Raw genomic sequence first — 27,587 nt, 5'->3', positions numbered from 1 at the left:
CGGACTCCGCAAAAATGATGCGAGACACTTTAGCGGAACCTAATTGTATTGCAAATTATGCAAAATTGGAATTTTCTTTTTATGTTTCACCAGTTTTGTGTAAAAAAAGAAGTTGAGTTTTGTGGTAACATCTAATTTAATAGTCTGGTGTAATTATTGAATATTTTAAGGAAAATCCTGGTGAACATATGCATATAATTGAAATGGAATACACACCCGCTGGCATTAATAATTAATTTGAACGACATTTAATTGTTACGATTTTCAATCATCGGTATCGATGGGAATCGATAAGAGTATCAGCTTCGATATTGGTATCGGTTGAAAGTGGTACCGACTCAGGCCAAGTTCTATCAATGTGTGTTTGTGACTGTCCTTTTGCCAATTTCAACCGAATAGCCAAATGTGACAGAAAACCGAAGTAAAAGAAACGAATCAAACAATCAATTTCCTTCTACGTAGAACATTTGGAAACTGACGATTAACGAGGCTCTGACGTATGTACCTCAGAATAATCCTTTGTGTGGCTGTGTTCTTTCCGTATGTGGACTCGGTACTTCTTCAAAGCCGTAGGATCTATCATCAACATGGATATTTTAGTTCTCAGATGTTTCTAGTGTTTTTTAGTCCCTATAAACGTTTCATCTCTGTAAGACGAGTTTTAATATATAGACAATATTTACTGAATATTTCGTGTTGACAGCAGGGCCTCCCCGTTGGCGTAGTGGTAACGTCGTCGCCTCGTAATCGAGGGGTCTCGGGGCGGAATTCAATCCAGCTTAGCCTGTGTGCATAAAGTGGACTTGAAACAATAACTCAAACTCGTGTAGGCAGAGTATTTTTGACAGGTATAAGAAGATACGTTGATGCGCCCATTCCGTCAATCAAAGCCATTTGAAATTATACAGTGAGTCTTACGGTAGAATGTCGTATGTAATATAGGTGTATCCATCAAAGAATGTAATGTTGATGGACTGTTTATTCTGAAAATTTCAGGCCACGTATCGAAGTTGGTATCCCTGGGAAGGAAGTTCTCTGTAAAGTACCTGATGGGTTTCCATTCTATGCGTGGGGAGAATCTTCAATTGAAGAAAGAAGCGCTTTTAAATGTCATCTTCGCAGAAAGAAACGAAGATGCCGGAAATCTTCTTCAGAAGGTAAGCACGTGATCTCAGAAGAGACAACTTGGGATTGACTTGATTTCATTCTAGCTACATGGCTAGCCCAGTTTAGTCTTTTTATTCTTATGTATATGGAGAGAGGTGCTTCCTTATTAAGTTTTTACATTAAGCAAACTGTCCATGACTATCTTCATTAGATCGTAGTGTACTTGAAGAAATATATTTATTGTTTGGCGTTATGTTTCAATTCTCGCTTTTGTTGAAAGTACATTAATGTCTTAATCATTTAATTGTGTTGATTAGGCTCTAAGAAAGGAAATGATTGTAGACAGTATATGTACTGACGGGGTGAAGCTCATAGGAAAGAAAATGTAATAAGTAAACTGTAAACACACTTAAATTTCTCTTGATCTAAAATTCAATAATCTTTATAGGCAGAAATAGCAAACATTTTTGGGCAGAATAATATACAAAATTCTAATCATGTTGATTGATTTGCTTTATTTTACTTAACTTTTTGTGCCACTTTTGGCTAATTTGCGAAGATGGGGATGAGTGATGACATGATGAAATTGATAAATGGACACACAAACTTCCATGCCCTCGTAGGGATTTGAACCCAGGACCCCTGTCGTCGTAGCGCGATATGCTGACCACTCTGCCACGGGGGCCATTAACTAATCATTTTAACCCGTGAATGGTGTCATTATCATTTCACTGTAAATAAACATGTTAAAGTATGAGAAACAGAAAAATGTATATTTACATATATCTTTTTATTTGCTTTATCAAACTGTTCAAATATTTTACACTACCGTTTACCAGAAAAATCATTTCTATAAAAACATACATCTATATGAATGGTGCAAAAAACATACAAGCAATTTTAAGCGTGCTTTTTTAAATCGATTTAACTTGAAAAATCATCAAAAACAATTCGTATCCACCCTGCCTAGTAGCGTAGTACTTTGCTTATGTATACAGAATTTTGCCCAAGGCGTCGTTCGACTGACATTTTTTTGATTGTTTTTAAAGTAGAATTGTCTATTATTTCGAGTAATTAATCTTTAATTCTTGTCAGTGAAAGTGAAAACTTTTCTAATGAGTGTATAAATTTATACAGTACTACTAAATTCGTAGACTGTACCATACTCTTATTATACAGTTTGTCCGAGAAGTCCTAGTACCCCTACTTGCATGTATCCTGTTGGACCATGTTGAAAATTGCCCGGTATTCGGTTGCTTGGGAATGATTTCGTTTTCGTGGTTAGCAACCCTGCTCTGAAGGTCACATGGAATCATCGATAAGCTACTGCAAAGAACGCTCGCTCGAATTGTGTGTCCAAATGGAGGACAGAACCAAAAATGTGTCCAACACTTGGAACGTCCAGATCACTGTTAACTTGGCGCGTATTTTATGATTTCTCTCTAGTTATCACCAGCAAATATTTACATATATTGTCACCCATTGGCGTATCCAAGGACCTCTGTCGCTCTGTACTCCTTAATCAGAAATAAGCAGAGTTAGGTTGACAACAAAGTCACTTTCAAAGATACCAATGCTTGACTACAAGTGCTGGAGGTTCTTTCATGATACAGAAATTTTGTTATTCTAACATCCTCATTTGACAAAAGTGGATCACAAAATCCCATTCTAACTATGTCAAAACGAATAAAATCGATTGGGATATTTTCTAATAACTACACATTTCTCTTCATGAACTTTTATCCTCTCACATAATATCAATGAAACAAAGTTAAAATTAAAATATAGTACAGATGTTTGGTGTTGAATGGGAAATCTTGTCTGTATTATATTATCCAAATGTGGAGATTTGAATTTAAAACCTGATCAGAAAGGGAACACATGTAATGAGAAATTCATTACAAAATATTTTGTAAAATAAAAGTCAATATTTTCGTATCATCAATTACAATGAATGCTTTTTTCTTTCAAATAATAAAATAGTTTAATAGAATTTCAATTACTTCTACATTCAGAAATCAAATTGGGTTGTACATAAATTGAATTTCTATTAAAAATGTTATTTATGGTAAATTTATAAACACAAAAAATAGTATTTGAAGGGTTCAGTTCATCTAAAGTCTTCTAACATACCTTTTGTAACGTTACCAAATATACATGTATGGTTTGAGAATTATTAAGACTTTTAACTCTGAGTTATTCACATAAAGTATTATAGTGAGTTTTCCTAAAATACCACTATTTTTATTTTTCAAAAATAGATTTATTGATATATTATGAAAGTTATTTAGAGCATTTCTGAAAAAATCCTGAAGTTGACAGGTGCCACCGTTCCCGAGATATAACAAATCAAAAATACCCAATGTGGCGGACTCTTTTCAAGATGGCGGCCATCAGCACGCAGATGGCGATTGGCTACTCGACTGAACATGTCTTAAGTGGTATAACAACACCAAGTATCATGCTTTTATCGAAAAGTCAATGATTCCGGAATTAACCGCCGGACTGTGATAAAGACATATTTTTGGTGCTTTCCTCCATTTGGATACACATGTTAAGGCGTATCTTTCATTAAAATATATTAAAACTGATATAGTTTTAAAGTTTATAAATTAGGCTACAACTTTTATTCGAAACAATTTTTTGTCATTTATTTTGTTCAAAAGTTATCAGGCAAAAACTTCAGAAAGTACTAAAAAAAATCACCTTTTGAAGATTATTTTTGAAATTACGGTACAATTACCGACATTATCGAAAAATTAAACAGAATCCTTTTTCTAGCCCATCTAATGAGGATTAAGACTAAAAACAGATTACCTGCCTACGATGATTGGTTACGGAGATATAGATCAATAACTGAGAGTCTGCGAAATTGATGTTGGGGGGGCGCTGGGGGGAAGCACCGCGAGGAGGGGTGGGGATTTTGCACTACTAGTAGTGTTCTAACAACTGACCAAAATTCAGCTTTTACAGAATTATTCCCGACATTGGCCTTTTTTTTGTCCTTCATTGACTGGGCTAATGGCTGATGAGAGCGGACAACGACTACAGTTGACGAGCTGTATCTTTGCGGGTGAACCCTGCCCAAGCCCGGCTGCGCAGTAGCATGGGGGAGGAGCTACCGGCTGCGCGTCATTACCCTTGCGTTCTGTCCTTGCTGTCGACCACCCAAAGGGCGAGTAGGTGGCAACTACATAAACGTATCTCTCTCACACTCTGCGCGGAGTAGCCAAGGCCACCCGCAAAGATACAGCTAGTCAACTCTAGTGATGAGTGTGTGCGTACACGAACGACAACGCATGGGGAAAATAACGTACTGCAACACAATGAAAAGTTCGCAGGTATGTAATAATGCAAATAAATAGACACGTATGTTATAATAAATAAATATGCCATGTATATCTAAGGGTAATATGTACTATGTAATTTCACCATCTAGTTCGCTGCACATTTTGCACTGACACGTCCAGTTGGTTCCAAAGTGCAACACCGAGTCGGTGTTATGTAGTTTATATGGTGTCTTCACTGTTTGCACTACGTTCTGGAGCGTTGTACAGTGTGATGTATGATCACGTGATACGCGATAACCAATGAAACCGAAGTTGAAAGCAGCAGACAGTCATTTATTTTATCTTCTTGCGTACAGCGTCTCCTTGGTTCAACACTACGTATTTCCTTGCATCAACCTGAGACGAGATGTACCTGCACGCAGGGATGTTAAAGGTACAGGATTTTAAATTCAATTCAATTCCGGTCCAGGACAGAAGATCAGCAAGCGGGGTTCTGGACCGTAAAAAGAACCTTTTTATCTGTAAAGTATGTATTTCAATTCGGTCCAGGAACCTTTATTCCAAATCAATTTGAATACGGTCCAGCAACCTTTTTCCAGATCAGTTTAAACACTGTCTAGGAATATTTTTTTCGGATCAATTTAAATAAAACAATAGCTACGCAACTTGTACCGAATTTAAATTGTGTGAGATAAAGATTCCGGTCCTACAGCGGAACCCAGGAGAACCAACCCATTAGAATTTACGGGTTCCTGGACCCTTAACAACCCTGCCTGCACGACACCTGGTGTCGTAAAGTGCAGCGAACTAGTCCGAGCTAACATAATCTAGGAATACTAAGATTCGGACACCCTGTATAATGAATCTGTTTCAGATTTTCACTTCTGGATGTTCGTCCTGCGTGGTGCTTCTTCTTTTGGGAAAGGGCGTTTCCCTCGCCCCGCTCCTTGAGGGAATCCACGTGCCCTTCGGTTCGAAGCTGCTGGTGTTAGAAAACGAGAATAGCACTGTTGTCGCTGAAGTGTTGCAGGAGAGTCGAAATTCGTCGTTGAAGTTTGCGTACTCGGAGGATCCAGTGATTTCCAGCAGCCTGTCTTCCAGTTGGCACAAAATTCCAGACCTGGCGGGTGTTCCCGTTCTTTGTTCTGTGGTAGAGGTGAGTTTGAAGCCGTGACCGAAAGGTGCAGGACCGCTGTGGAGCTTGTTGCGTGTCATCCATGTATGTTTCTGATTGTTCTTTCATCCGTTTCGCCCTGTCACCATTCCTTAACATCTTTCCGATTAGCCGGAAGCAGTAGGGAAGAAATATAAAATAAATCAGGAAGACCAACTTAAGTTGTCTTACTTAATAAAATGTTTAAAAAATTAAAATGCGAGAACTTAAATTTAATTGGAATGGATAAAATGGATATATACACAGGATGACCTGTAAATAGATGCATTCCCTGAAAGGGGTTAAAGTAGAGACAATTTGCAATAAATTTGACTATATGATACCCCGTCCGAAAATTAGTACTTTTCGAGATAATTGAATTTCTATTGTTTTCTTGAAAAATGACAATTTTCCACATAAAAAGATGAATTGAGAAAAAACTGCTCATTGTATGGCATATATTTCAGCGTTTTCTGATAGCTAACAAATAAGTGGTTCGTTGAAAAAAAAATGTTTTTCCCAAATAACAATCACATGTAAGTAACGGGTGGGTCTAAACTTACAAGTGGTGATAAAGAAATACACTCTTAGTTTACTAGGCAACGTATTAATAACAAAAATGATATGACACAAATTACTTAAATTACTTCCTTGAGTCATCAGCTATCCAAAAAGGTACAAATGTTGCTAACATTCACATTTGTGTACAAGAAATAATTCTTGATTCATTTTCATGTGAATTTAATTTCCTTAGAAGCGCGTTATGTGGGACGCTGTTACTCTCACTTTGGTTGTTACATGTTACATTGTACGCCAACTAGAGGACAATACTTGTGTTATAACGTAAGTAAGTGATACAAATGTGAATCTTGCAGCCCAGTAGATGGCAGTGAAATGACGCTCACTAGATGGCAGTTCCTAAGATCTTATCTCAGGTTGGAAGTGACTGATCTACATAAATCTCCTTTGCGTAGCCTCGCAACGAAATCAATAAGTGATAGAATAGGTGCTAATGTTGTTATTGTGCTGTTCAACAATGGCTGCATTCGAGAATGAAGAATACGCTGATATTTTGTACTGTTACAGATTTTATGATGGTGACGCAGCTGCAGAACGAAGAGAATACGAGCGTCGTTTCCCTAATCGCGGTTTACCAGACGCGCGAGTGTTTTGTACGACATACTGGCGCATCCGGGAAACCGGTCCGGTTCGACGACGGCAAGGCGATGCAGGCAGACCTCGCGAGTTTGCTCCTGGAGTGTTTTCAAAGATACCCCACTACTTCGACGAGAGTTGTGGCCAAGCAACTTGGCATGGGTCAGTGGAAAGTGTGCTTCACTTTGCATGCGGCATGGCTTTATCCATACCACTACACACCCGTGCATGCTCTGGAGGAGGGAGACCCTGCCAGGAGGATGGATTTTTGTTGTTTGCTAATAAACGCTGATCTCGAAGATCCAGATTACCTCGGCAAGATTTTATGGACGGATGAATCAATGTTCGACCGGAACGGTGTAACCAATTTCCACAATGCGCATTATTGGACGCAAAAAGGGGGAGAACCCGAAAAAAAGTCAAGGAAAAAGACAGTCAGAGGAGATTCTCATTGAATGTATGGATGGGTGTCATCAACAATCATTTGATCGGGCCATTTTTTCTGCCCCAAATCTTAAATACGAGATGGCAATGTTGTTGGAGGATGTGCTGCCCGGCTCGATCCCCCGATTTGACGCCTTGCGACTTCTGCATTTGGGGTCACACGACTTAGTTTACAAGACACTGGTAAAGTCGGAAGAAAAACTCAGGGAGAGGATCTTAACAGCTGCTCAACACATCAAGGACACCATCGCACCACGAGTTACGAGATCAAATGTTCGTAAAAACCTGCGTGCCTGCATTCGTAACGGAGGTGCCTACTTTGAGCAAAACGTGTCATGTTCTTTAATTGTAATGTTCATTGATTCCATTCACATGAAAATGAATGAAGTATTATTTCTTGTATACAAATGTGAATGTTAGCAATATTTGTACCTTGTTGGATACCTGATGACTCAAGGAAGTAATTTAAGTAATTTGTACGCTTCGTGTCATACCATTTTTGTTATTGATACGTTGCCTAATAAACTAAGAGTGTATTTCTTTATCACCACTTGTAAGTTTAGACACACCCGTTACTTACATGTGATTGCTATTTGGGAAAAAACTTTTTTTTCAACGAACCTCTTATTTGTTAACTATCAGGAAACGCTGAAATATGTCCCATTCAATGAGCAGTTTTTTCTCAATTCATCTTTTTATGTGGAAAATTGTCATTTTTTAAAAGAAACAATAGAAATTCGATTATCTCGAAAACTACTAATTTTCGGACAGGGTATCATATGGTCGAATGTATTGCAAATTGCCTCAACTTTAACCCCTTTTAGGGAATACATCTAATTACAGGTCACCCTGTATATAAACAACATCTTAAGTTTAATGTTAACGATTTAAATTTAGAAAATAAAAGCAACAGCTTAAGTTCATTTTTAATTTATACATTTTCTTTTAAATAAAAGGAACAGTTTAAATTTAGATTTAACGAAGGAAATTTAAATTCGCCAACTTTATTTTAGTACATCATTTTGTTTTTGTTAAAAGGCTTGTCTTTCTATTATATGATTTTAAGAATCAATCATTCTCCATAATTCTCACATCAAATAAAGTCAATCAATCCTAACTTTTCAGCTTTCACCACAAATAATCATCAAAGACGGTTCCTTGCAAAAGCACGGAATCACAGGCTACATTGGGGATCTCTGGAACCTTCAGACAGAAATACTGAACTTCCGGTAAGTGTAGGTGTGAAGGGTGGCTTTCTTGGAAGTGCTTAGGTAAACCTCTCTCTTTCTCTCTCTCTCTCTCTCTCTCTCACACACACGCACACACATACCCATCTCTTCCTTTCCCAGGACCTGCACATTTTTTCTCTCTCTCTCTCCAATCCCTTCTATTTCTTTCTCTCTTCCTTCCTCTTTCTTACTCTATTTCCTTCTCTCTTTCTTTCTTCCTTTCTCTTTCTTACTCTATGTCATTCTCTCTTTCTTCCTTTCTTTCTCTTTCTTCCTTTCTTTCTCTTTCTTCCTTTCTTTCTCTTTCTTCCTTTCTTTCTCTTTCTTAGTCTATCCAATTCTCCCTTCCTTCCTCCTTCTTACTCTATTTCTTTCCCTCTTTCTCCCTTCCTTTCTCTTTCTTACTATATTTCTCTCTCTCTCTCTCTCTCTCTCCCTTCCTTCTTTCTTACTCTATTTCTTTCCCTTTCTTACTCTATTTCTATCTCTCTTCCTTTCTCTTTCGTACTTTATTTTTCAATCTTCCTTTCTCTTTCTTACTCTATTTCTTTCCCCATTCCTTTTTCTCTCTTACTCTATTCATTTCTCTCTTTCTCCCTTCCTTTTTCATTCTTGCTCTATTTCTTTCTCTCTTCCCTTCACTTTCTTACTTTATTTTTCACGCTTCCTTTCTCTTTCGTACTCTATTTATTGTTCTCTTTCTCCCTTCCTTTCTCTTTCTTACTCTATTTATTTCTCTCTTTTCCCTTCCTTTCTTTTTTCTACTCTATTTTTTGCCTTTCTTTATCTTCCTTACTCTATTTATTTTTCTCTTTCTCCCTTCCTTTCTCTTTCTTACTTTATTTTTTCACGCTTCCTTTCTCTTTCCTACTCTATTTCTTTCTCTCTACCTTTCTCTTTCTTACATTATTTTTAACACTTCCTGTCTCTTTCTTACTCTATTTCTTTCTCTCTTTCTTGTTCTCTTTCGGGGTTCCCAAACTTTTCGTTTCACTGCCAGATTTTTCCGCGGTGTCCAAGTCAAAATATAGGCCTATCTAACACTTGCAACGCTTTGTTAGTGTGGTTAGATTGGTTAGCGTTAGTTAGTTTAAAAAATAAACGTAGATTTTAAATTCAGAAATATTTTGTATGTAAACAGTACTAAATAAGTACACATTTAGAACAATCATATCATTGATGGAATTTCAGTGAAAATATTGGAACATTTCGCGGCGTCCCTGCAAGCCAGCCACGGCGCTCCAGGGCGACGCGGTGCACACTTTGGCAACCACTGGTCTATTTCTTACTCTCCTTCTATCTTTCCTTCTCTCTTTATCATCCTGTTTCCTTTTCTTGCTATTCTTCTTTCTTTCTACCTCTCTCTCTCTCTTTCTATATCCCTCTCGTTGTTTCTCTCTCTCTCTCTCTGCTCTGTTTCTCTCTCTTTCTATATTTATTCCATCTCTTCCTTTCCCTCTCTCTCTCTCTCTCTCTCTCTCTCTCGCTTCTTTCACTCAATCTCCTTCTCTCTTTTGGGTGTCCCTGATGGCGCAGTGGTAGTGTCGTCGCCTTGTAATCAAGGGATCCCGGGTTCGATAGAGGCACAAGTGGTTCGGATCCCACTTTAAACTATAGGTCCAGTCCCGATTAGCCTTATTGTGCATAAAGTGGACTTAAAACACCAAATCAAATCCCAAAAAAAATCAAAATCCTTGTCTCTTTCATCGCACCGAGTGTGTGAGAGGTGACAGTTCTGAAGACACACTCCAAAGTCAACCTCACTTCCGCAAAGTGCACCCCACTAACTGCATGATTGCAGGCCAACTAAGCTCTGGCAGTTGGACCCACGGCAAATATAATCCTGTGTGGGCCTGCTGAAACTGTTTAGCCTCACCTTTGATCAATGACGTAGTGAATCTAGTTCTTTCACGGGTTTTAAATTTGTTCTTGATAGATATGTTATTTAAATCATAATCCTATTTGCTCTTTGAATTCACCTACTTTCATTAGTAATTTTTTGCTAAGGGGTTTACGTCCAGGTATTGCGATAGAGGTGCATATAGCCTCACTGCTGACGCATGCATTATATGCTCAGGTATTACAACCACATGATATTAACGGTTGTTAAATATATTTCCAGACCGGAGTACTTTGAGAGAAGCGCCCACATCGTAAGCAAAGCAGGAGAAGTCGATCTGTACCCTGCTGCTCCTTCGTCCAACAAGGCCTCCAGGACAACTACTGTTCTCTTCACGTCGTGGTAAGAGGGTTCTTCTATTCGCAGAATGGTCTCTGTCTCAGGAATCTGCGGAGCAAGGCCGAGAGAAAGTAAGAGGGTGGAACAAAGCATTGTCCGCTGCTGCAAACGGCTGGTGCCCGCAGCCGCGTTTTCCCCTCCATGCACTCACTCCCCCTCTCACGCGTTCGTTGATCGAACCCTACTTGCGCACAGGCGTTTTCGTTCGCTTGCTCCACAGATTCCCTGGGCAGAGTGTACAGTCACCGGCAATAGAAATGGGACACCAAGATTCTGCAATGCTCACTGTCTTGCATGACGTTACGTTGTGTTGCCTAACTCCACGGCGGTGATAGAACTTGCCACTGAAGATTTGCTGTTAGGCAACACACCCAACATCTTGTAGGAAAGCGAGTATTTCAGGATTGTTATTGCTGGTGACTGTACATTGTTGTAGGCCAAGTGACCTTTGATGGCTGGTGTGTCCCGTCCTGTGTTGTCCGTACTTGTGATGAGTGCTGCTCTACAGAATGAGCTTTGGAAAAAGTGAATGGAAAGCCTTCCCTTTGGCGTGGTAACACTAGCCAACAGTCCAATTGCCCCTGAAATGAAAATCGCGAACTATTACTAATTCTGGGGTTAAAAAAAACAATAACAATAAAAAACGCAGATTGGCTCTAGTTTACTAGATACACATTACTAGAGGAAATGAATGATTTCACCCGGAAATAATTGCAACATAAATGTTGTTGTGCCAGATTGTGCGGAATGGTATAGTGGATAATAGATTAAATATTAGCCATCCAAATGTTTGGGGAAAATCCGCCATCTTGGAAAATGGCGGATAAATTTACCTTACAATTTTTTTTAAAAAAAAATCTCAAAAACGGTGCATTGTACACAAAACGTGAAGATAACCAAAACGAAAGAGCAAAAAATTTGATAAATTATAGTTTTTGTTTGATAGAGCTACCATAAATATTAATTGAATTACAAAGATTCAAATATTTTCTTTCATTTTTAGAATTAGCATAAAAGTTTGTTTTCGACACAAAAAACAGAAAATATTATAGAAACTTTGTACTTTACGTCCTAGAGTCACTGAACCAAACTTATAGCTTATTATTTCCTCTAGAGATTGATTTTTGTTTCGCGACTTTACAGTCAGGGGTTGAGGAGATATGTAGTTTTATGCAGAGTCATGTGTTTCCCTAAACTTACGTGTTCAATTTCTAATGATATTAGTGAGAACGTAATATATTATTTTCTGCAGTGTTTCATTCATTTCCGTTTGTTACATGTTGTTTTTGTAGTTTTACAATGCATGCATGCAGCAGCGGCAAGTAGGTGTCTTAACTGAGCAAGGGGGGGGGGGCAAGGGCAGTTTACTTTCTAGGATGATACCTAGGGATAATACACAGCGGCTATATAAGCGACAGGAAAAACGACACTAGGAGTAGAAGTGGACAAACAACAATATATGTGGCAAATACATCTATATTTCTATACAAGATCAGAACTTAATGCGTATCTCTTATATACCGTAGACAATTAAAATTTTTATTGTCATTTTCGGATTAAGGAGCTCAAATTCTATAAGAATTGTTTGTTTTTTCATTTCAGGGGCAAATATTTTATTTAAATTTGTTACCTAATCTAATCAAGGGACCACGGACTGAAAACCCGATGGAGACACATAGTAGTTTGGATCCCAAATTGAACTATAGACCCAGTTCCGATTAGCCTATCCGTGCATATAGTCGACTTATAACTCAACCCAAATCTTTATTGTATATGTAGTTTATTGTAGATATAGCATTGTAGATATACGTATATTTAGTTTATAGTAGTGATAGTAAATTGTAGGTATATGAATTTCAGCAGCAGGAATTCCCTAAAAAGAGGTAACCAGGGTGCCTATTTGCTCTTTGAATTCACATAGAGTCTCTCTCTTCCTTAGAACCTTTATTTCTGGTATATTTATTTCAAAGGAAAAGCTTAGGTAATAATTGTTAAAATATTAAATTCAATGAATTTTTCGATTAATGGTCCATTAATGGTACATTATTTGTTAATTTCCCCCTATGTTAAGTGTAATTTAAACAACCATTCCAGCGATGAAGGATCCGATGTTGAAATGGTATTATTAATTACTTATTATTATTATTCCACAACTATTGTTTCTAGTGACTCGGAATATAGAGTAAATGATCATGATACAGGGTGTATATTTTGCACCAGGCTATTTCCAAAGGACACCAGGCGGAAGAAATGATCTCAGGGTTCGAAATGTCGTCGAAGGCTGCGGCGCTGACGAAGAACGTTTCATTTGTCCAACTTGCTATAAACAGCGCAAATGTCAACTGCAGGTGTCAGAAAAGTAACTGAATAAGTTAATCAACTTAGCATTAAAATATTTAGCAAAAACACTTTAATTCGACCTGTAAAATGTCAAACAAACAATAATTTCTACTGGTAGGAGTTACCACTATTGCACTGACCCTCTGAATTTTAAATTTTCCTAAATTTATTAAAGTGCATATAATTTAACAGTGTTATGACCTTCTTCAATTTTGAACTCAGTAATATTTTTTTTTTTGTATTTGTGTAAGAAATGAATGTATCTCTTATTTAGAACCACTTTTCAAAGCGCCATTCTTTCCCAATGTTTTGTCTTCCTTTACAATTTTATACGTGTAATACGTATAATGATAATAATTGTCTGGAAATTTTATTGTCAATTCTAAAAATAAACCACAGGGAAAGAACGTGCTTTGTCCATTTTTAGCAAAATTTAGGTTAAGATTCTATCAGATAGCTTTGTGAAAGGTCTTTCTAATTAAGAATTGTACAAGAATAGTAGGCTACGTGTTTTATTTCATCCATTACATTTACAAAGAAGTAACGTACTCTCTTGAAAAATAAATAAAATGGACAAAGCATCTTCTTTCCCTGGGGTCTTCATACGTATTCTACCCATTCAGATTAAAAATATTAATTTCCACCCGCATTTATAGACAGTTAACAAAAAGTGTATCTTATTTACGTACTTTACCTAATATCTACACCTAATCATAGTAATTTCTCCTTAAGAGGCAGACATAATGTTAGACTAAACCGAAAAACATAAAATAAGTCATGATGTTATCACATGTAACAAAATTAATTGTGTTTTATTATAAGTTGAGCCTTTTCCCCTCGCAGGTACTCCCTGTTCGTGAGGGAGCCCGAGGAGACGCCCAGCTGGGAGTCCCTGGTGAGGCCCTTCTCCAAATACCTGTGGCTGGTCATCTTCGCGGCGTTCCTGGTCCTTGGGCTGTTCCTGGCCCTCGTGAGGGTCGTCGGGGAGACGGCGTGCTTCCTCCAGCACAGGAGCCGCTGCCTCTACTTCAGGACCTCCATGCTGGACGTCCTGCAAGCCTTATGTCAGCAAGGTACGGCTTGGTAGCCGTCAAATATCTTGGTGGTCATGCAAGTTCTGTTAATTTTTCGAAGATGCTCAAACGCCAACGAAGTACACGGTACTCGTACAAGGGCCCTCATTGGGTGGCAGCAGTGCTCGAAGTGGGAGTGACTTAGGTTGATCCTATCCCCAGGCACGTATCTACAAATACATTTCGGGGAGGGTCCGACCAATTGTCTCAATAATAATAATAATAATAATAATAATAATAATAATAAACCTCTCTGATGGCGCAGTGGTTGCGTCGTCGCCTTGTAATCAAGGGGTCACGGGTTCGATACCCAGTGGAGGCACATACTGGTTCGGATTCCCGATTACCCTTACTGTGCATAAAGTGGATCCAAAACAACAATTCAATCAATAAATAATAATATATTAAAATAATTATAATTATTTGAATATTAAAATATTCAAATTAATTAATATTATGTGTTAATTGCACGAATGGATAAAAAGACGTGATAGGAATAATGACATAACGCACGTATTCATTGTCTAGCTTAGTTAAGGTCTTCAAATTTTGTTAAAAAATTGTCCTAGCAAGGAAATTAATGTAATAGATGAATAATTCAATATTTATTAAATATCATAAAAGGATATTAGATCTAGTTGAAGAAAAGTAAAGTTCCTGCCTTTTAATGCATATTATTATGAGTAGTAATAAATCTTGCATGAATCTCCTTTGGTACTTTCATTATCTCAATATAATCCTTGCCTTCCAATAAGTCCGGTGGAAATTAATAACCCTTTAATTTTAGTACTTAGTAAGTCTTTCGGGGTGGTCCTGACCCCCCTAAATACGTCCTTGCTTATCTCCCAGTTAAGAAAATTCTCATCCCTCTACTAGGATAATTTGCATAGACACCCCCCACCCACTGCATTGTCTCCATGTCGATTCATACTAATGCCTTAATCACACGACACTAGATTATCTGCTGGATTTTCCAGTTGTACGTGGACTAGTTGTGTGGTACTGGCTCATCTACTAGTTTTCGCCTCACACGAGACTTGTTACTTACCTGTCGGTATACTTTTGTTCCCACAAGGCATTGCGCAGAGCAGACAAGCTAAAAAGATGGACGAGTCACTTGAGGAGAATAGCTAATGTTCTTATTATTCAAAATTAAAATTAAATGGAAAACATGGGATAAAAATTGGCTGGAAAGAAAATATGGTAATGAAGGTGTGCTCAACATGCTTTAATGAACTCGGATATGTAACATGAGTTTCGCAGGGTTCATTCACAAAAAAATTGTTCAACTAAATATGTCAAACATTAAATACACTGGTAATACAACGGAAGATAAAGATGATAATACTAAAGATGATTTTTATACAGAGTTAGAACAGGTCTTTGATAAATTTTCTCAGTATGATATGAAAATATGCACAGATTGGCAAAGAAGAGACATTTAAACCCACGATTGGTAAAGAAAGTCTTCATGAATTAAGTAATGATAATGGTATAAGATTGATTACTTTTGCAACCTCAAAGAATTTAATTGTGAAAAGTACCACTTTTAAACATAAAGATATCCATAAATATACCTGGTCTTCTCCAGATGGTAAAACTCATAATCAGATAGATCATATTCTCATTGATAAGATAAGACATACTAGTATAATTGACGTTCGTACACATAGAGGTGCGGACTGTGCCAGTGACCATTATTTAGTAATTGCTAAATTACGAGAAAGACTCTCAGTGATAAATCATAAGCAACAAAATCTAAAAGTTCTAAAATTTGATACAGGAAAGTTTCCTGATGAAAGAATTAAGAAAGATTACCAAATTAAACTGTCAAATAGATTTGATGTTTTGCAGGATTTAAATGATGAAAATATAAATGAAACAGACGTAAATAAGAATTGGGAGCACATACCTAATGCAATAGAATCAGCAGCTAAAGAAAGTATAGGATATCATAAACCGAGAAAAAGTAAGCCATGGTTTGATAATGAATGTCATAATCTAATAGAAATAAGAAATCAGGCTAGACTTAGGTGGTTAAATAACTCTGATGATTCAAATCTAAACAATTATAATAGAATAAAGCGAGAAGTTAACCGCACGTTTAGAAGTAAAAAAAAGAGATTACTTGAAAACCAAAATTAACGAAATTGAAACAAACAGCAAAAACAAAAATATCAGAGATTTATATAAAGGTGTAAATGAGTTTAGAAAGGGGTGGCAACCTAAAGTAAACTTGATAAAAGATAAAGACGGTGATTTTCTAGCTGACCCAAGTGATATTCTAAATAGATAGAAGAACTACTTTAATGACCTTTTAAATGTTCATGTAGGAGATAAATCAGAAGTGAATGAAGTCCACACAGCAGAACCTTTAGTTTCTGAACCTAACTTGACTGAAGTTAAAGATGCTTTTAAAAGGATAAAGAATAACAAAGCACCTGGCATTGATATAATACCAGCTGAGTTAATTAAATATGGTGGAAATTCATTAATATGTCAAATTCATAAATTAATTTGTTTAATATGGAATAAAGAAGAAATCCCTCAACAGTGGAAAGAATCCATAATTGTTCCTGTGTTTAAAAAAGGTGATAAAATGAACTGCAATAATTACCGTGGAATTTCTCTACTCTCAACAACATATAAAATATTATCTAACATTCTTTTAACAAGACTAACCCCATATGCTAATGAAATTATAGGAGATTATCAATGTGGATTTAAACGTAACAGATCAACTACAGATCAATTTTTTTACATCAGACAGACACTTGAAAAAAGTGGAAATATAATCAAAATGTCCATCAGCTATTCATTGATTTCAAAAAAGCATATGATTCAGTCAAAAGAGATAAACTATATAATATATTAGTAGAGTTTGGAATACCTAAGAAGCTTGTTAGTATGATAAAAGTATGCACCAGTGAAACAGAAAGTAAAATTCGTGTGGGTATGTCTGACAAATTTACAATTCATGATGGGTTAAAACAAGGAGATGCATTATCTCCATTGCTCTTTAATTTTGCCTTAGAATATGCTGTTAGGAAGGTAAAAGAAAGTAAAGAAGGACTAAAATTAAATGGTGTGACTCAGTTGTTAGCATATGCAGATGATGTAGACTTACTGGGGGATGATGTGAATACAATTAAGAATAATGCTAAAATATTTTTCAAAACTGCTAGAGAGATAGGTTTGGAAGTTAACAAAGAGAAAACTAAATATATGCTTACAGGCCGAAACCAAGTGTTAGGTAATAATCAAAATCTAATTATTGATAACAACTCGTTTGAACCAGTTTCCAAATTCAAATACTTAGGAGTAATATTAACAAATGAAAATTATATTAAAGAGGAAATAAAAAGTAGGCTTAATTCAGGAAATGCATGTTACTTCTCTCTTCATAAACTTTTGTCTTCTCGTTTAATATCTAAGAAACTAAAAGTTAAAATATACAAAACAGTAATTTTGCCTGTAGTATTATGTGGATGTGACACTTGGTCCCTTACATTGAAAGAGGAACATAAATTGGGAGTATTTGAAAATAAGATCCTTAGGAAAATATTTGGACCTAAAAGGGATGAGGAGACAGGTGAGTGGAGAAGGTTACATAATTTAGAACTACATAATTTGTATTCATGTCCAGATATTATTAGAATAATTAAATCAAGAAGACTTAGGTGGGCAGGCCATGTGGCACGAATGGGAGAGGAGAGAGGAGTTTACAGGATTCTTGTTGGGAAACCTGATGGTAAGAGACCTGTAGGAAGGCCAAGACGAAGATGGAGGGACAACGTTGAGATGGACCTAAGGGAAATCGGCAGGGATGGAAAAGAGTATATAGAACTTGCTCAAGATAGGAAAACATGGAAGGCCTGTGTTGCTGCAGCCATGAACCTTCGGGTTTAAGAAGGCTAGAGAGTTAGTTAGTTAGTTGGTAATAATAAGGATTTTTTTATCTGCTAGTCACATCTGTCATGTATATTTGTTGCTGACCATGGAAACTGACGTTGCTTATTGATACTTGAATTATTGTATTTCAAAATATGATCCTCAGAATTTATTACAGAGGCAAGGTGGGAATTTGCGGCGAATGACGTTAAACAACTATTTTTCATTTAGAAAAAAAAATAATAATCGCTTTGAATAAATTTCAAAATGTTAACGACCACGAATGCACATCTTTTTTCTTTCATTGTGCAGCGAATAAAAGAAAACAACATCGGAAACTTGCAAAACTGACAGATTATCTTCACATGACCAAACCTTCGCTCTGGCTGTTACCACATAGTTTAGCAGAGAATCCAGTCGCTGCTGATGACATTAAATATCATCTGACGCACGAACAGTTTAAATTACGATCAGTCAGTAATCGGATTCTCGAACCTAGCCGTGTGTTTACTGATACAGATTGTGTCCGTCATACAAATATTGCATTAAAGTTGTCGCAGGCGGGTTTGAACAAAGTGTCTCAATACTCAATAACAGTAGTAGTAGTAGTAGTAATAATAATAATAATAGTATAAATGATTAAATTAATGTTTTAACATAATTTGAAAATCTAAAAATAATAATATTAAATTAATTAATATTGCATTGTTGATAGATAAATAGTCGTCATAAGATTAGAGATATCGGGACGTATTAATTACTATTTACCTTACGTGTAGTTAATATCGACAAAATGTGTATAAAAACAACTGTTCTAGCAAGAAATGAATATCAACAAGATAAAGAGTTAATTATTTATTTAATAAATCGAAACTATGTTGGCTTCAGTTGATAATAAGAAAAGTTCCTGACTAATATATTAAGCATATTATTATAAGTAGTATTATACCGGGTGGCCACAATAAATTGCCCTATTCAAGAGCCGCTTCCAATCAACGGATTGTGCTGAAACTTCGTGTAGAGGCTGTGGGAACTAAGGGTGAAGCGAATCTTAGGGTTCACAGCGAATAGATCACATTCGTAGCGTTCCACCCTGCAGAACGCGGGAATCGAACCAAGGGATGTTGCTCACCACCACCAATTGTAGCATTAAATGGTAGAGACGGCCCTAAGAGAGCCAGGTGTGAATACCTAGCTTAGCATTTAGTAATAATTGTAAAACCCATGTTTTACATTTAAACACTTCTGACTGAGCAATGAGAATGACAGGGTGAAGATGTAAGTTACCCTGCTTGGTAACGAATAAATCTATAGCTCCAGCTCCTCCAGACGATTACCAACGAAAGACCTTGTCGGCCTCTCCTCACCTGCTTTTGTTCCATTTCCTTGACCTTCGCTTACTTCGCTAAAGGTAAACGTGCTAGCCGTTTCCTGTGGAAACTCATTATTCTATAATATTCTAGGAGCAAGTCCTAATAAGTTCTGCCAGATACTTTATTCGTTACCGGGCGGGGAATGTTATGCATTACCATCACCAGGAGGCAAAGTGGCGCTGAAATAACAACAAGCGGAAGTGGGACATGCACAACTTTATTTTTGTTTATGTCAATATAGCGGTGTTCAATATGCGCGCCGTCAACGCGAATGTACCTCAACAAGCGTAAGACAACGTGATCAGTGATTCAGCAGCAGTATGTTGTTCACTGTGCACCAGATTTCAGCGCCACATTGTCATCCGGTGGTGAAAATTCAAACTAAATTTTATTAATCAGCATTCGCTTCTACAATGCCTCCATTGCATTTATATGAAGTTTCAGCGCAATCCGTTGCTTCGAACGGGCTCCAGAGGGGTCTGAATTGTAATTGTGGCCACTTGGGTACAACAAATGCTAAAGAAGTATTTAATTTTAGTACTAGGTAACTCTTTCGGGTAAGTTCGCCGCCCCCCTTCCTACTGGACCCCCTAAATACGTCTTTAGCCGTAGAAAACCAAACATATGTCGCCTTGTTTTTCGTTCCAGGATCAGTGGCGTCCCCTCGCCTGTTCTCCGGGCGCCTCGTCCTGTGGCTGTCCTTCGCCTTCGGGTTGGTCATCTTCACCTCGTACTCGGCTGTCCTCATCTCGCACCTGGCCGTTCACCGGGTGAACCTGCCGTTCACGTCGCTGGAGGAACTGGCGAGGCACAGCGACTTCTCGCTGGTGCTCACCCAGGACAGCTACGAGATGGCCGTGTTCCAGGTGAGTGACGTCACACCACCGCTTCCCTGGTTGATTGGTTAATTTGTTTATTTTACTTCACTTTTCTGACATTTTTGGCTAATCGCGAAGATGAGGATGAATTGTGATGAGATGAAATGGATGAAACCGTCAGGCGGTTCCTGATTTCAATCCCGGCCGGGCATGGGTGTTCTTTGATGATGTGATGAAATTGATGAAAGGACACTCACACTCACCTTCATCGTCGCGATTAGCCAAAAGTGGAAGAAAAGCGACGTACAATAAACCTAATTCAGTCAATCAATCAACTTTCTCTCAGCTTAATACTACAGAGTTCGTATTGAGGCATTCTCACTCAAAACAGGGCGTTTAAGGTTGACTTGAGAAGGCAGCCAAATGTCAACCTCACTTCCACGTAACACAGCCCAGCATCTGCAGTCTTGCAGGCTAAGGAGGCTCTGGCGCCTGAGCCCACAGCGAGAATAATCCTCTGTGAAGTCGTGTAGTCTTGCGTTTGCCCTTCTGTATGCTGAGCGCCCATTTACAGCCTCAGCTTTTATCTTAGGTGCAGATATTCTATCCTCGGAGATAGTATAGTTGTCTTTATTTCTTGTTAAGGAATCTATGATTGTATTAGTTTTAGTAATTCAGTGAGTAAGTTTTTCACTGCATATTTTCTTTTCTTTGTACGAGCAGTTTCTCCCACTTTTTGCCACTTTTGGCCCTGCACTATGTCCTCTTAATCCTTGTCTACCAAGAGAAAGTCAACTGTCCTAACCCCCTTGCCACCAATTTTGGCACCCAATCGCCGCTACTGAATATACTCGTTACGTTATGCACCAGTAATTCTATTTAATTGTTGTCAACAATATATACAATCGTCTCCAGAATCCCAGCACAAACCACAGCAACAAACCACAGGGTTCCGGTATCGCCGACAAAGAAAGATTGCTTTCGAGTTACCAACTGCTTCCGCTTCACTTACTGGACAGAGGAGAGATGCGCCATGGACATCTTGCCCTTGCTACCATAAGTTCGGAAGATCGAAATTGGTCATTTTAACTAAGACAGTGAGGAAGAGGACAAGATATGGCAACGCTTTAAGATAGCATACGCTGTTGTTTCTACAGGAGGCAGGGACGCCTAACCATGGCAAGGGCATTATAGTACTTCTAAGAAATAACCGATAACAGCTACAAGTTTTCACTTCAAAGGGATAAGCTCACCTATTCATTCATTACTTACTTAAAAAGAACTAAAACTCTACGGTCTCTGAGGACTAAAATATCCTTACCTAATAAAAGTTGAGGCTGTAAAGGAGTGTTGGGCACACACAAGGACAAACACATCTCAACAGAGGATTACCCTAGCCGTGTGTTCAGACACCAGAATCTCGTTAGCCTGCAAGACTGAAGATGCCGGGGTGTGTTACGTGGAAGTGAGATTGACGTTTGGGTGCCTTACCAGAAGATCACCCCTTACACTTCTGTTTTGGAGAAGGCCGAGTTGCTCCCTGGTCGCAATGGGAACTGGCATGACTGCACTCCTCATAAACAGCATATACCCACTACGCTTCGTATATAACATTAAAAAAAATCGATCATATTCTTCCAACCCTGAACGAGAACAAAATGCTAAACATTAACAGACGTCGCAGACTTCATTTCTGTTGCTTTATACAGAATCTCTTGCATAAAAAAATCCCCGAAAATTTATTAGAGAAACTAAAAAACAGAAGGGGAATACGCAAGAAAACATGATAAACTGCGAAACTTGAACTCTTCAAACACTCGCTTGATATTTTCAAATCGTCTTTTACACTTTCAGCGGTAAAAAACATGGAATGAACTTCCGTCCTCCATTACCTCCCTCCCTAGTCCTAGCAAATGTAAGAATAAACTAAAAAATTTTCTGTTAGATGAGCAATATCTCTGTTCAAGCTTCCACGAGTAACACTACACAATACAGTTTAGATTACATACGAGCCTCGCCAATCCAATCCAATCCTTGACAAATCATCAACTATATTGTAATATTTATATGCATTGTTCTATCGTACCTCACAAAACTAGCATAATCATTAGAGCCCGGAAGTTCAGGCATTTATTTTCGTTAAAATAGGCAGGCAAAAAGGCATTTATAATGTGGAAAATAGGCACTAGAAATGAAAAAAAGGCAAAATAAACAAAAAAAGGCACATTTGGAAGTCGCTTACTTTTATCTATAATTTCTGGCAAAATGTTAAAATCTACATTGGGAAGAGCATTTCAATTTTCACCAAATTCACGCACGTAACCATGTAACTTAGCACTTAATGGCACACTAAATTTCGGCATGATGACAAATACACGATCGTTTCCCTCCAAAGTGCAGAACTAAACTAAAGATAGAGAACTTGATTTTGGAATCCATGCAAAGGCCCTTGGGCATTAGTGCTGTTTCTTGTCAATAACGTCCTGACACGGACGCTGGACGTGATGACGTAATTGTGCAGATGTTCTGCAACAGGTTTTCAGCAGTCAATCATGCACAAGAAATGTTAACCGAAAGCCAATATCCTAACTCAGCATGAAATACTTCTCTCTCACACTTTTCTCCTTCAGCAATGTTGAAACATGCGTGAGTTCAATATTACTTAAATAAAGCGAAAATTATTCACATAATAAACGGAAGAAAAATAAATGCCAAAAACGTTTTTTGGGAGAAAAATAATTTATATACACACTTTTCTTTTTAAAAAATGGTCCAATTTCATTGAAAAAGGCAAAAAAAGGCATTATAATTAAAAATAGGCAGTGGGGTCCCAAATAGGCAAAATAGGCAAAATGAAAAGGCTTCTAAAACATTCGAAACAACATAAAAAACGTATATCCGGAAAAAATTATCAATATATCCAGTAGATAAAAAGAGGCATTTTGCCAAACTTCCGGGCTCTAATAACCATATACATCAATCTCAACATCCGTGCGTGTATGTCCTGCTCAGAAATGTTTAGTATGTGTGTGTGTGTGTGTGTGTGCGCGCGCGTGTGCGTGAATGTGTTTTTGTCTTTCTTTTTTTATGTGTTGTCTTAATTTTTTAAAATGGTAACAATTTTTTTATTGTATTTTTATTTTTTATTGTATTTTCTTGTCTCTTTTTTATGATTTTGTTATGTACACTAGGTAAATGTCACACGGGATTAGGTGGGAGAACAGCCACAGGCTAAACCTCGCCCTTTAATAAAGAAAATTTGAATTTGAATTTGAATTTGAACAGAACAGACTGTCTCTCTTGCATTTTCAGAGAGCTAAAACTGGCGTCCTGAAGGAAATCTGGGAGAAGTCCTTTTCCCCCGGAGGAGGGAACGTGGCTGCCAACCTCTCCGATGGCATCCAGAAGCTGTGTTCTCCTGGAAGAGCCTTCATGGAGACTCCAGAAGTGATCAGCGCCCATTTCATCCCCTGCAGCATCCGCTCCCTGAGGAACTACTTCCCGGTGCAAGTTTCCATATCAATGAGGAGGGATTGGCCGCATGGGGACATAGTCAATTACCAGTAAGTAATGATGGGTGACCTTATTGGAATTTACATGTTGTGTATTCTTGGGTTTAAAAGGTGGCGCTTAATGAAGACACCGAAATGTCAATCTTTCTTCCACGTAGTACATCTGAACTGGATTTGTTGCATATACATGGCGGGAGAGAAAGAGAGAGAGATCCCTCTCTCCCTCTCTCCGGAACTCGCCACCCCCTCCCTTTTACCTTTCCCCTTCCCCCGTTTGAATACCTTCCACATCCTCCTGATATATTGAAGGGGAGTGTGTCTTTCTGTCTCTCCTCTCCTACTAATCTCTCTCTCTCTCCCTCTGTATCAGAAGAAGGGAGAGAGATAGAGAGAGAGAGAGAGAGAGCAGAGAGGGAGTACGGAGAAAAAAGAGAGAACGAGGAGGGGAGAAAAGGTGAGGCTGTGGTGACTGGATTCAAGGCCAGTATAATCTCTCTGTGGGGACTTGTGTCGTGTCCACGTGTGTTTGTTTGAATTGTTGTTTGAAGTCCACTTTATGCACAGATAGTATATTGGCTAATCGTGACTGGAACTACAATTTTAAAGTTGGATCCCAACCACTATGCAATGTGCCTCCACCGGGCATCGAAACCGGGACCCCTTAATTACAATGCGACGACGCTACCAAGTCTCATATGCGTTTCCGATTGTCGTTTCATCAATGTCATCCTATCACTATTCATCCTCAGCGTCACGATTAGCCAAAAGTGGCAGAAGAGTGAAGTAAAATAAAACAACAAATCAACCAATATTGTCTCCCGAATCCAAAGCACAAACCACAACAACGAACTTCGGGGTTCCGGTATCGCCGACAAAGAAAGATTGCTTTCGAGTTGCCAACTGCTTTCGCTTCACTTACTGGACAGAGGAGAGATGCGCGTTGGACATCTTGCTCTTGCTATCGTAAGCTCGGAAGATCGAAATTGGTCATTTTAACTAAGACTGTGAGGAAGAGGACAAGATGTGGAAACGCTTTAAGATAGCATACGCTGTTGTTTCTGCAGGAGGCAGGGACGCCTAACCATGGCAAGGGCATTATAGTACTTCTAAGAAATAACCGATAACAGCTACAAGTTTTCACTTCAAAGGAATATGCCCACTCCACGTAACTTGCTTTTGTTTGCTTGTTTGAATTGTTGTTTTAAGTCCACTTTACGCACAGAAAGACTAATCGGGACAGGACCTAGAATTTAAAATGCCATATCAACTACCATGTGTCTTCACAGGGTATCGAACCCACGACGCTTTGATTACCACTATGTTATCTAGAAGCCTGTACATTTATTTGCTTATCTACCTGCAAACAATGGGGTGTGTGTCTGTCCATGGACACAAGAAGAGGGTTATAAGTCCAAAACGTTTCATTTTGCAGAATTGTTAGGTTATGTTAGGTTAGTTATGTCTGGTTTGATTGATTGATGGAGGAGAGGACAACCACATATGTGTACGACAACACGAGCCTCAGACAGGATTATACTGGCCATGAGTTCAGCCTCGCTAGTCTACAAATGCATTCCAGGCTGTACTCAAGTAAGGTTGACATTCAGGTGTGTTCACTAAGGGTCACCCCTTACACTCCGGTCAGGTTTGGTCGGTTAGGTTAGAGATATATCTCATGCACTAGTTACTCTGACTGCCTCAACGACCCAGTCATTTTGAGCAAAATTGGACTTATACCCCCCCCCCCCACACACACACACACAACCAGTGCAGATATATAAGTTGAAGTGTTTTATTTTCCAGATTTCACAGGATGAGAGAGTTCGGATTTTTCAGCTACATGAAGCAGAAGTGGATAAAGGACATCCCACAACCAACCAGCAACCGCACCGTCTCTAGTATTGGGTTGAGCGAGATATGCAGCATGTTCTTCGCTTATGCCTTCGGAGTTGTACTTTCCTTCGTTATTTTTATACTTGAGATCTTTGTAGATACATGTAAATAATGTACGAGTAGTAATGGAGAACATGTGTAATAAATTATTTTAGTTCATAACCTGGAACAAGCGTCAATTTCTTAACTAATTTAACACAAGTATGTAAGTGAAAATCATCGTAGCTCGCGCAAGACCTGTCTTTTCTTGTACAGTGGGAAGCATAAATAATACGAGGCAAATTATCCATCACCTTGTTTTACGAAATTCAAGAACTGAAACAAAACACCAACAAACAAGCTGACAGCCTCTGCAACAACTGATGCTCAATTCATTCCCTTCAATTATGCCAGGAAATATTTATGCATTCCGCTGTACCTCTAGTGTCAGTTTTGGTGTCCTTCACTGAAGTCGTAACACCCTTCAACTGAAAACCATTGAACTAACGAAGCTTTGGCACCTGGTGCCACGGCCACTATAATTTTCTGTCTATGATATTGTCCATCACATCACAATTCATTCTCATTGTCGCGATTATAAAGTAGTGGTAGAACGAGACTTAGTTGTGTGGATCTACACCCAGCGCAATCCTCTGTGACGTTGTTGTTTTGTCCATGTGTGTGATGATCGTCATTTGGCATTAAAATAATCGAATATTACTGACATACCGGATTAATGCAACAAGGATGCTTCTCTTTGAACAGCGTTTGAGGCTCTCCTGTTCGCTCGTGTGAAAACTGGCCTTCATATTTAGAGACGAGGCAAGTGAACCATGGACTGAAACAGCCATATCATTTTCACATCACTTGCTTGTCCATATCATGAGGAGTATCAGTGGTCTGGAAGATAAGTTGATCTATTTTGGGAGTATTATTCAACAATCACTTCCAGAAGGCAGCAATTAGTCAAATACGAAGATAAAATTATCTGGTTATTATCTGTGGTACTCCCGTAAAGAGAACATCAAGACGGAAACACGCTAGAGTGTCATAATTGCTCGTTAAACAAATAGCCCCAGAAGGATCAAGGAGAACGCATTATTTCATTTCTGGACAAGTGAAGAGAGCTATTTACAACTGACGCAGGTAAGGTTCTCGCTCAGACTTCAAGGTAGCAGAACGGAGACGTGGACCTTTTAACATGGTTCAGCTTGAAGCCAAAAATTTCGAAGCCGGTGGGTGGTATCATGGCCAGGCGCGTGCCCAGGATTTTCGTAAGGGGGAGCTTATGAATCCAATACATTTTCCAGTTCACAGGTCAAATTTCTTGTAATAAATTAGATAATTAATATACTTGGATTTTACCCCAATGAACGCAATCAATGTATTTGCTATGGATGCTTCATGTTTTTATTGCATCATATAAAAGCACCTGCTTGAATATTTCCAAATTATTAATATTTTATATTTAATTGCTCAAATATAATTTTTAAACAAAAAATATGTACACTCAACATTGTAACAACATTAAAGAGATTAAGACTACTTGATGTCTTAAAGACAGTAATAAATAAGGTACCATAGTTCAACAATTTAAATTCTGAAATTTAGGCATCGAGGTATCTGTGCGAGTTCTGACAATATGTCATCACAAGTAACTTTTATATCCCGGTGAATGTTCAGAGCAGCTAACCCATTTAATCTTTCTTCGCAAATGGTATTTCGAAGATAGGTCTTCAACGTCTCAAAGTTGAGAATGATTTATCATTTGATGTTGTTGTTACCGGGATTGTACATAATATGCGCAAACGTGTGTTTACCCAGGGAAATATTACTTCACTGCATATATCAATTGCTTCAAGAGCATTTACTGGACGTGTTTGCATTGCTGCAAGATGACGATACCACAGTTTCATTTCAGTGTTAGCGTCGTCGCCTTGTAATCAAGGTGTTCCAGGTTCAATACCCACCCGGTGGAGGCTAATAGTGGTTCGGATCTCACTTTAAACTTTAGGCCCAGTCCCTATTAGCCTTACTGTGCATAAAGTGGATTTAAAACATCAATTCAATCAACATTGTACTTGTTGTGGA

At 38.2% G+C, this 27,587-nt stretch overlaps 1 protein-coding gene across 1 annotated transcript; it reads left to right on the top strand.

Annotated features, from left to right (window-relative positions):
• The first annotated feature begins 458 nt into the window (after positions 1–458).
• LOC145996241 (glutamate receptor ionotropic, kainate 2-like) lies at positions 459–25,629 on the top strand. Its single transcript, XM_083132662.1, has 9 exons — positions 459–497; positions 997–1,157; positions 5,272–5,553; positions 8,275–8,378; positions 10,501–10,620; positions 13,801–14,030; positions 19,943–20,160; positions 23,425–23,675; positions 25,428–25,629. The coding sequence occupies exons 2-9, from the start codon at positions 1,050–1,052 to the stop codon at positions 25,627–25,629; spliced, it is 1,515 nt and encodes a 504-aa protein (XP_082988788.1). The 5' UTR covers positions 459–497; positions 997–1,049.
• The last annotated feature ends 1,958 nt before the right edge of the window (positions 25,630–27,587 follow it).

The sequence above is a fragment of the Lepisma saccharinum genome, chromosome 12 (genome assembly GCF_977018435.1).
Source record: "Lepisma saccharinum chromosome 12, izLepSacc3.1, whole genome shotgun sequence".
Lineage (NCBI taxonomy): Eukaryota > Metazoa > Arthropoda > Insecta > Zygentoma > Lepismatidae > Lepisma > Lepisma saccharinum.
Note: the sequence above shows the minus strand (reverse complement) of the source record. Positions and strands in the feature narration are given on the sequence as shown.

Coding starts and splice junctions, on each gene's coding strand:
- LOC145996241 (XM_083132662.1), top strand. CDS start 1,050: ATGGGTTTCCATTCTATGCGTGGGGAGAATCTTCAATTGAAGAAAGAA. Junction 8,379..10,500: donor ACAGAAATACTGAACTTCCG/GTAAGTGTAGGT, acceptor ATATATTTCCAG/ACCGGAGTACTTTGAGAGAA. Junction 23,676..25,427: donor GGGGACATAGTCAATTACCA/GTAAGTAATGAT, acceptor TTTATTTTCCAG/ATTTCACAGGATGAGAGAGT.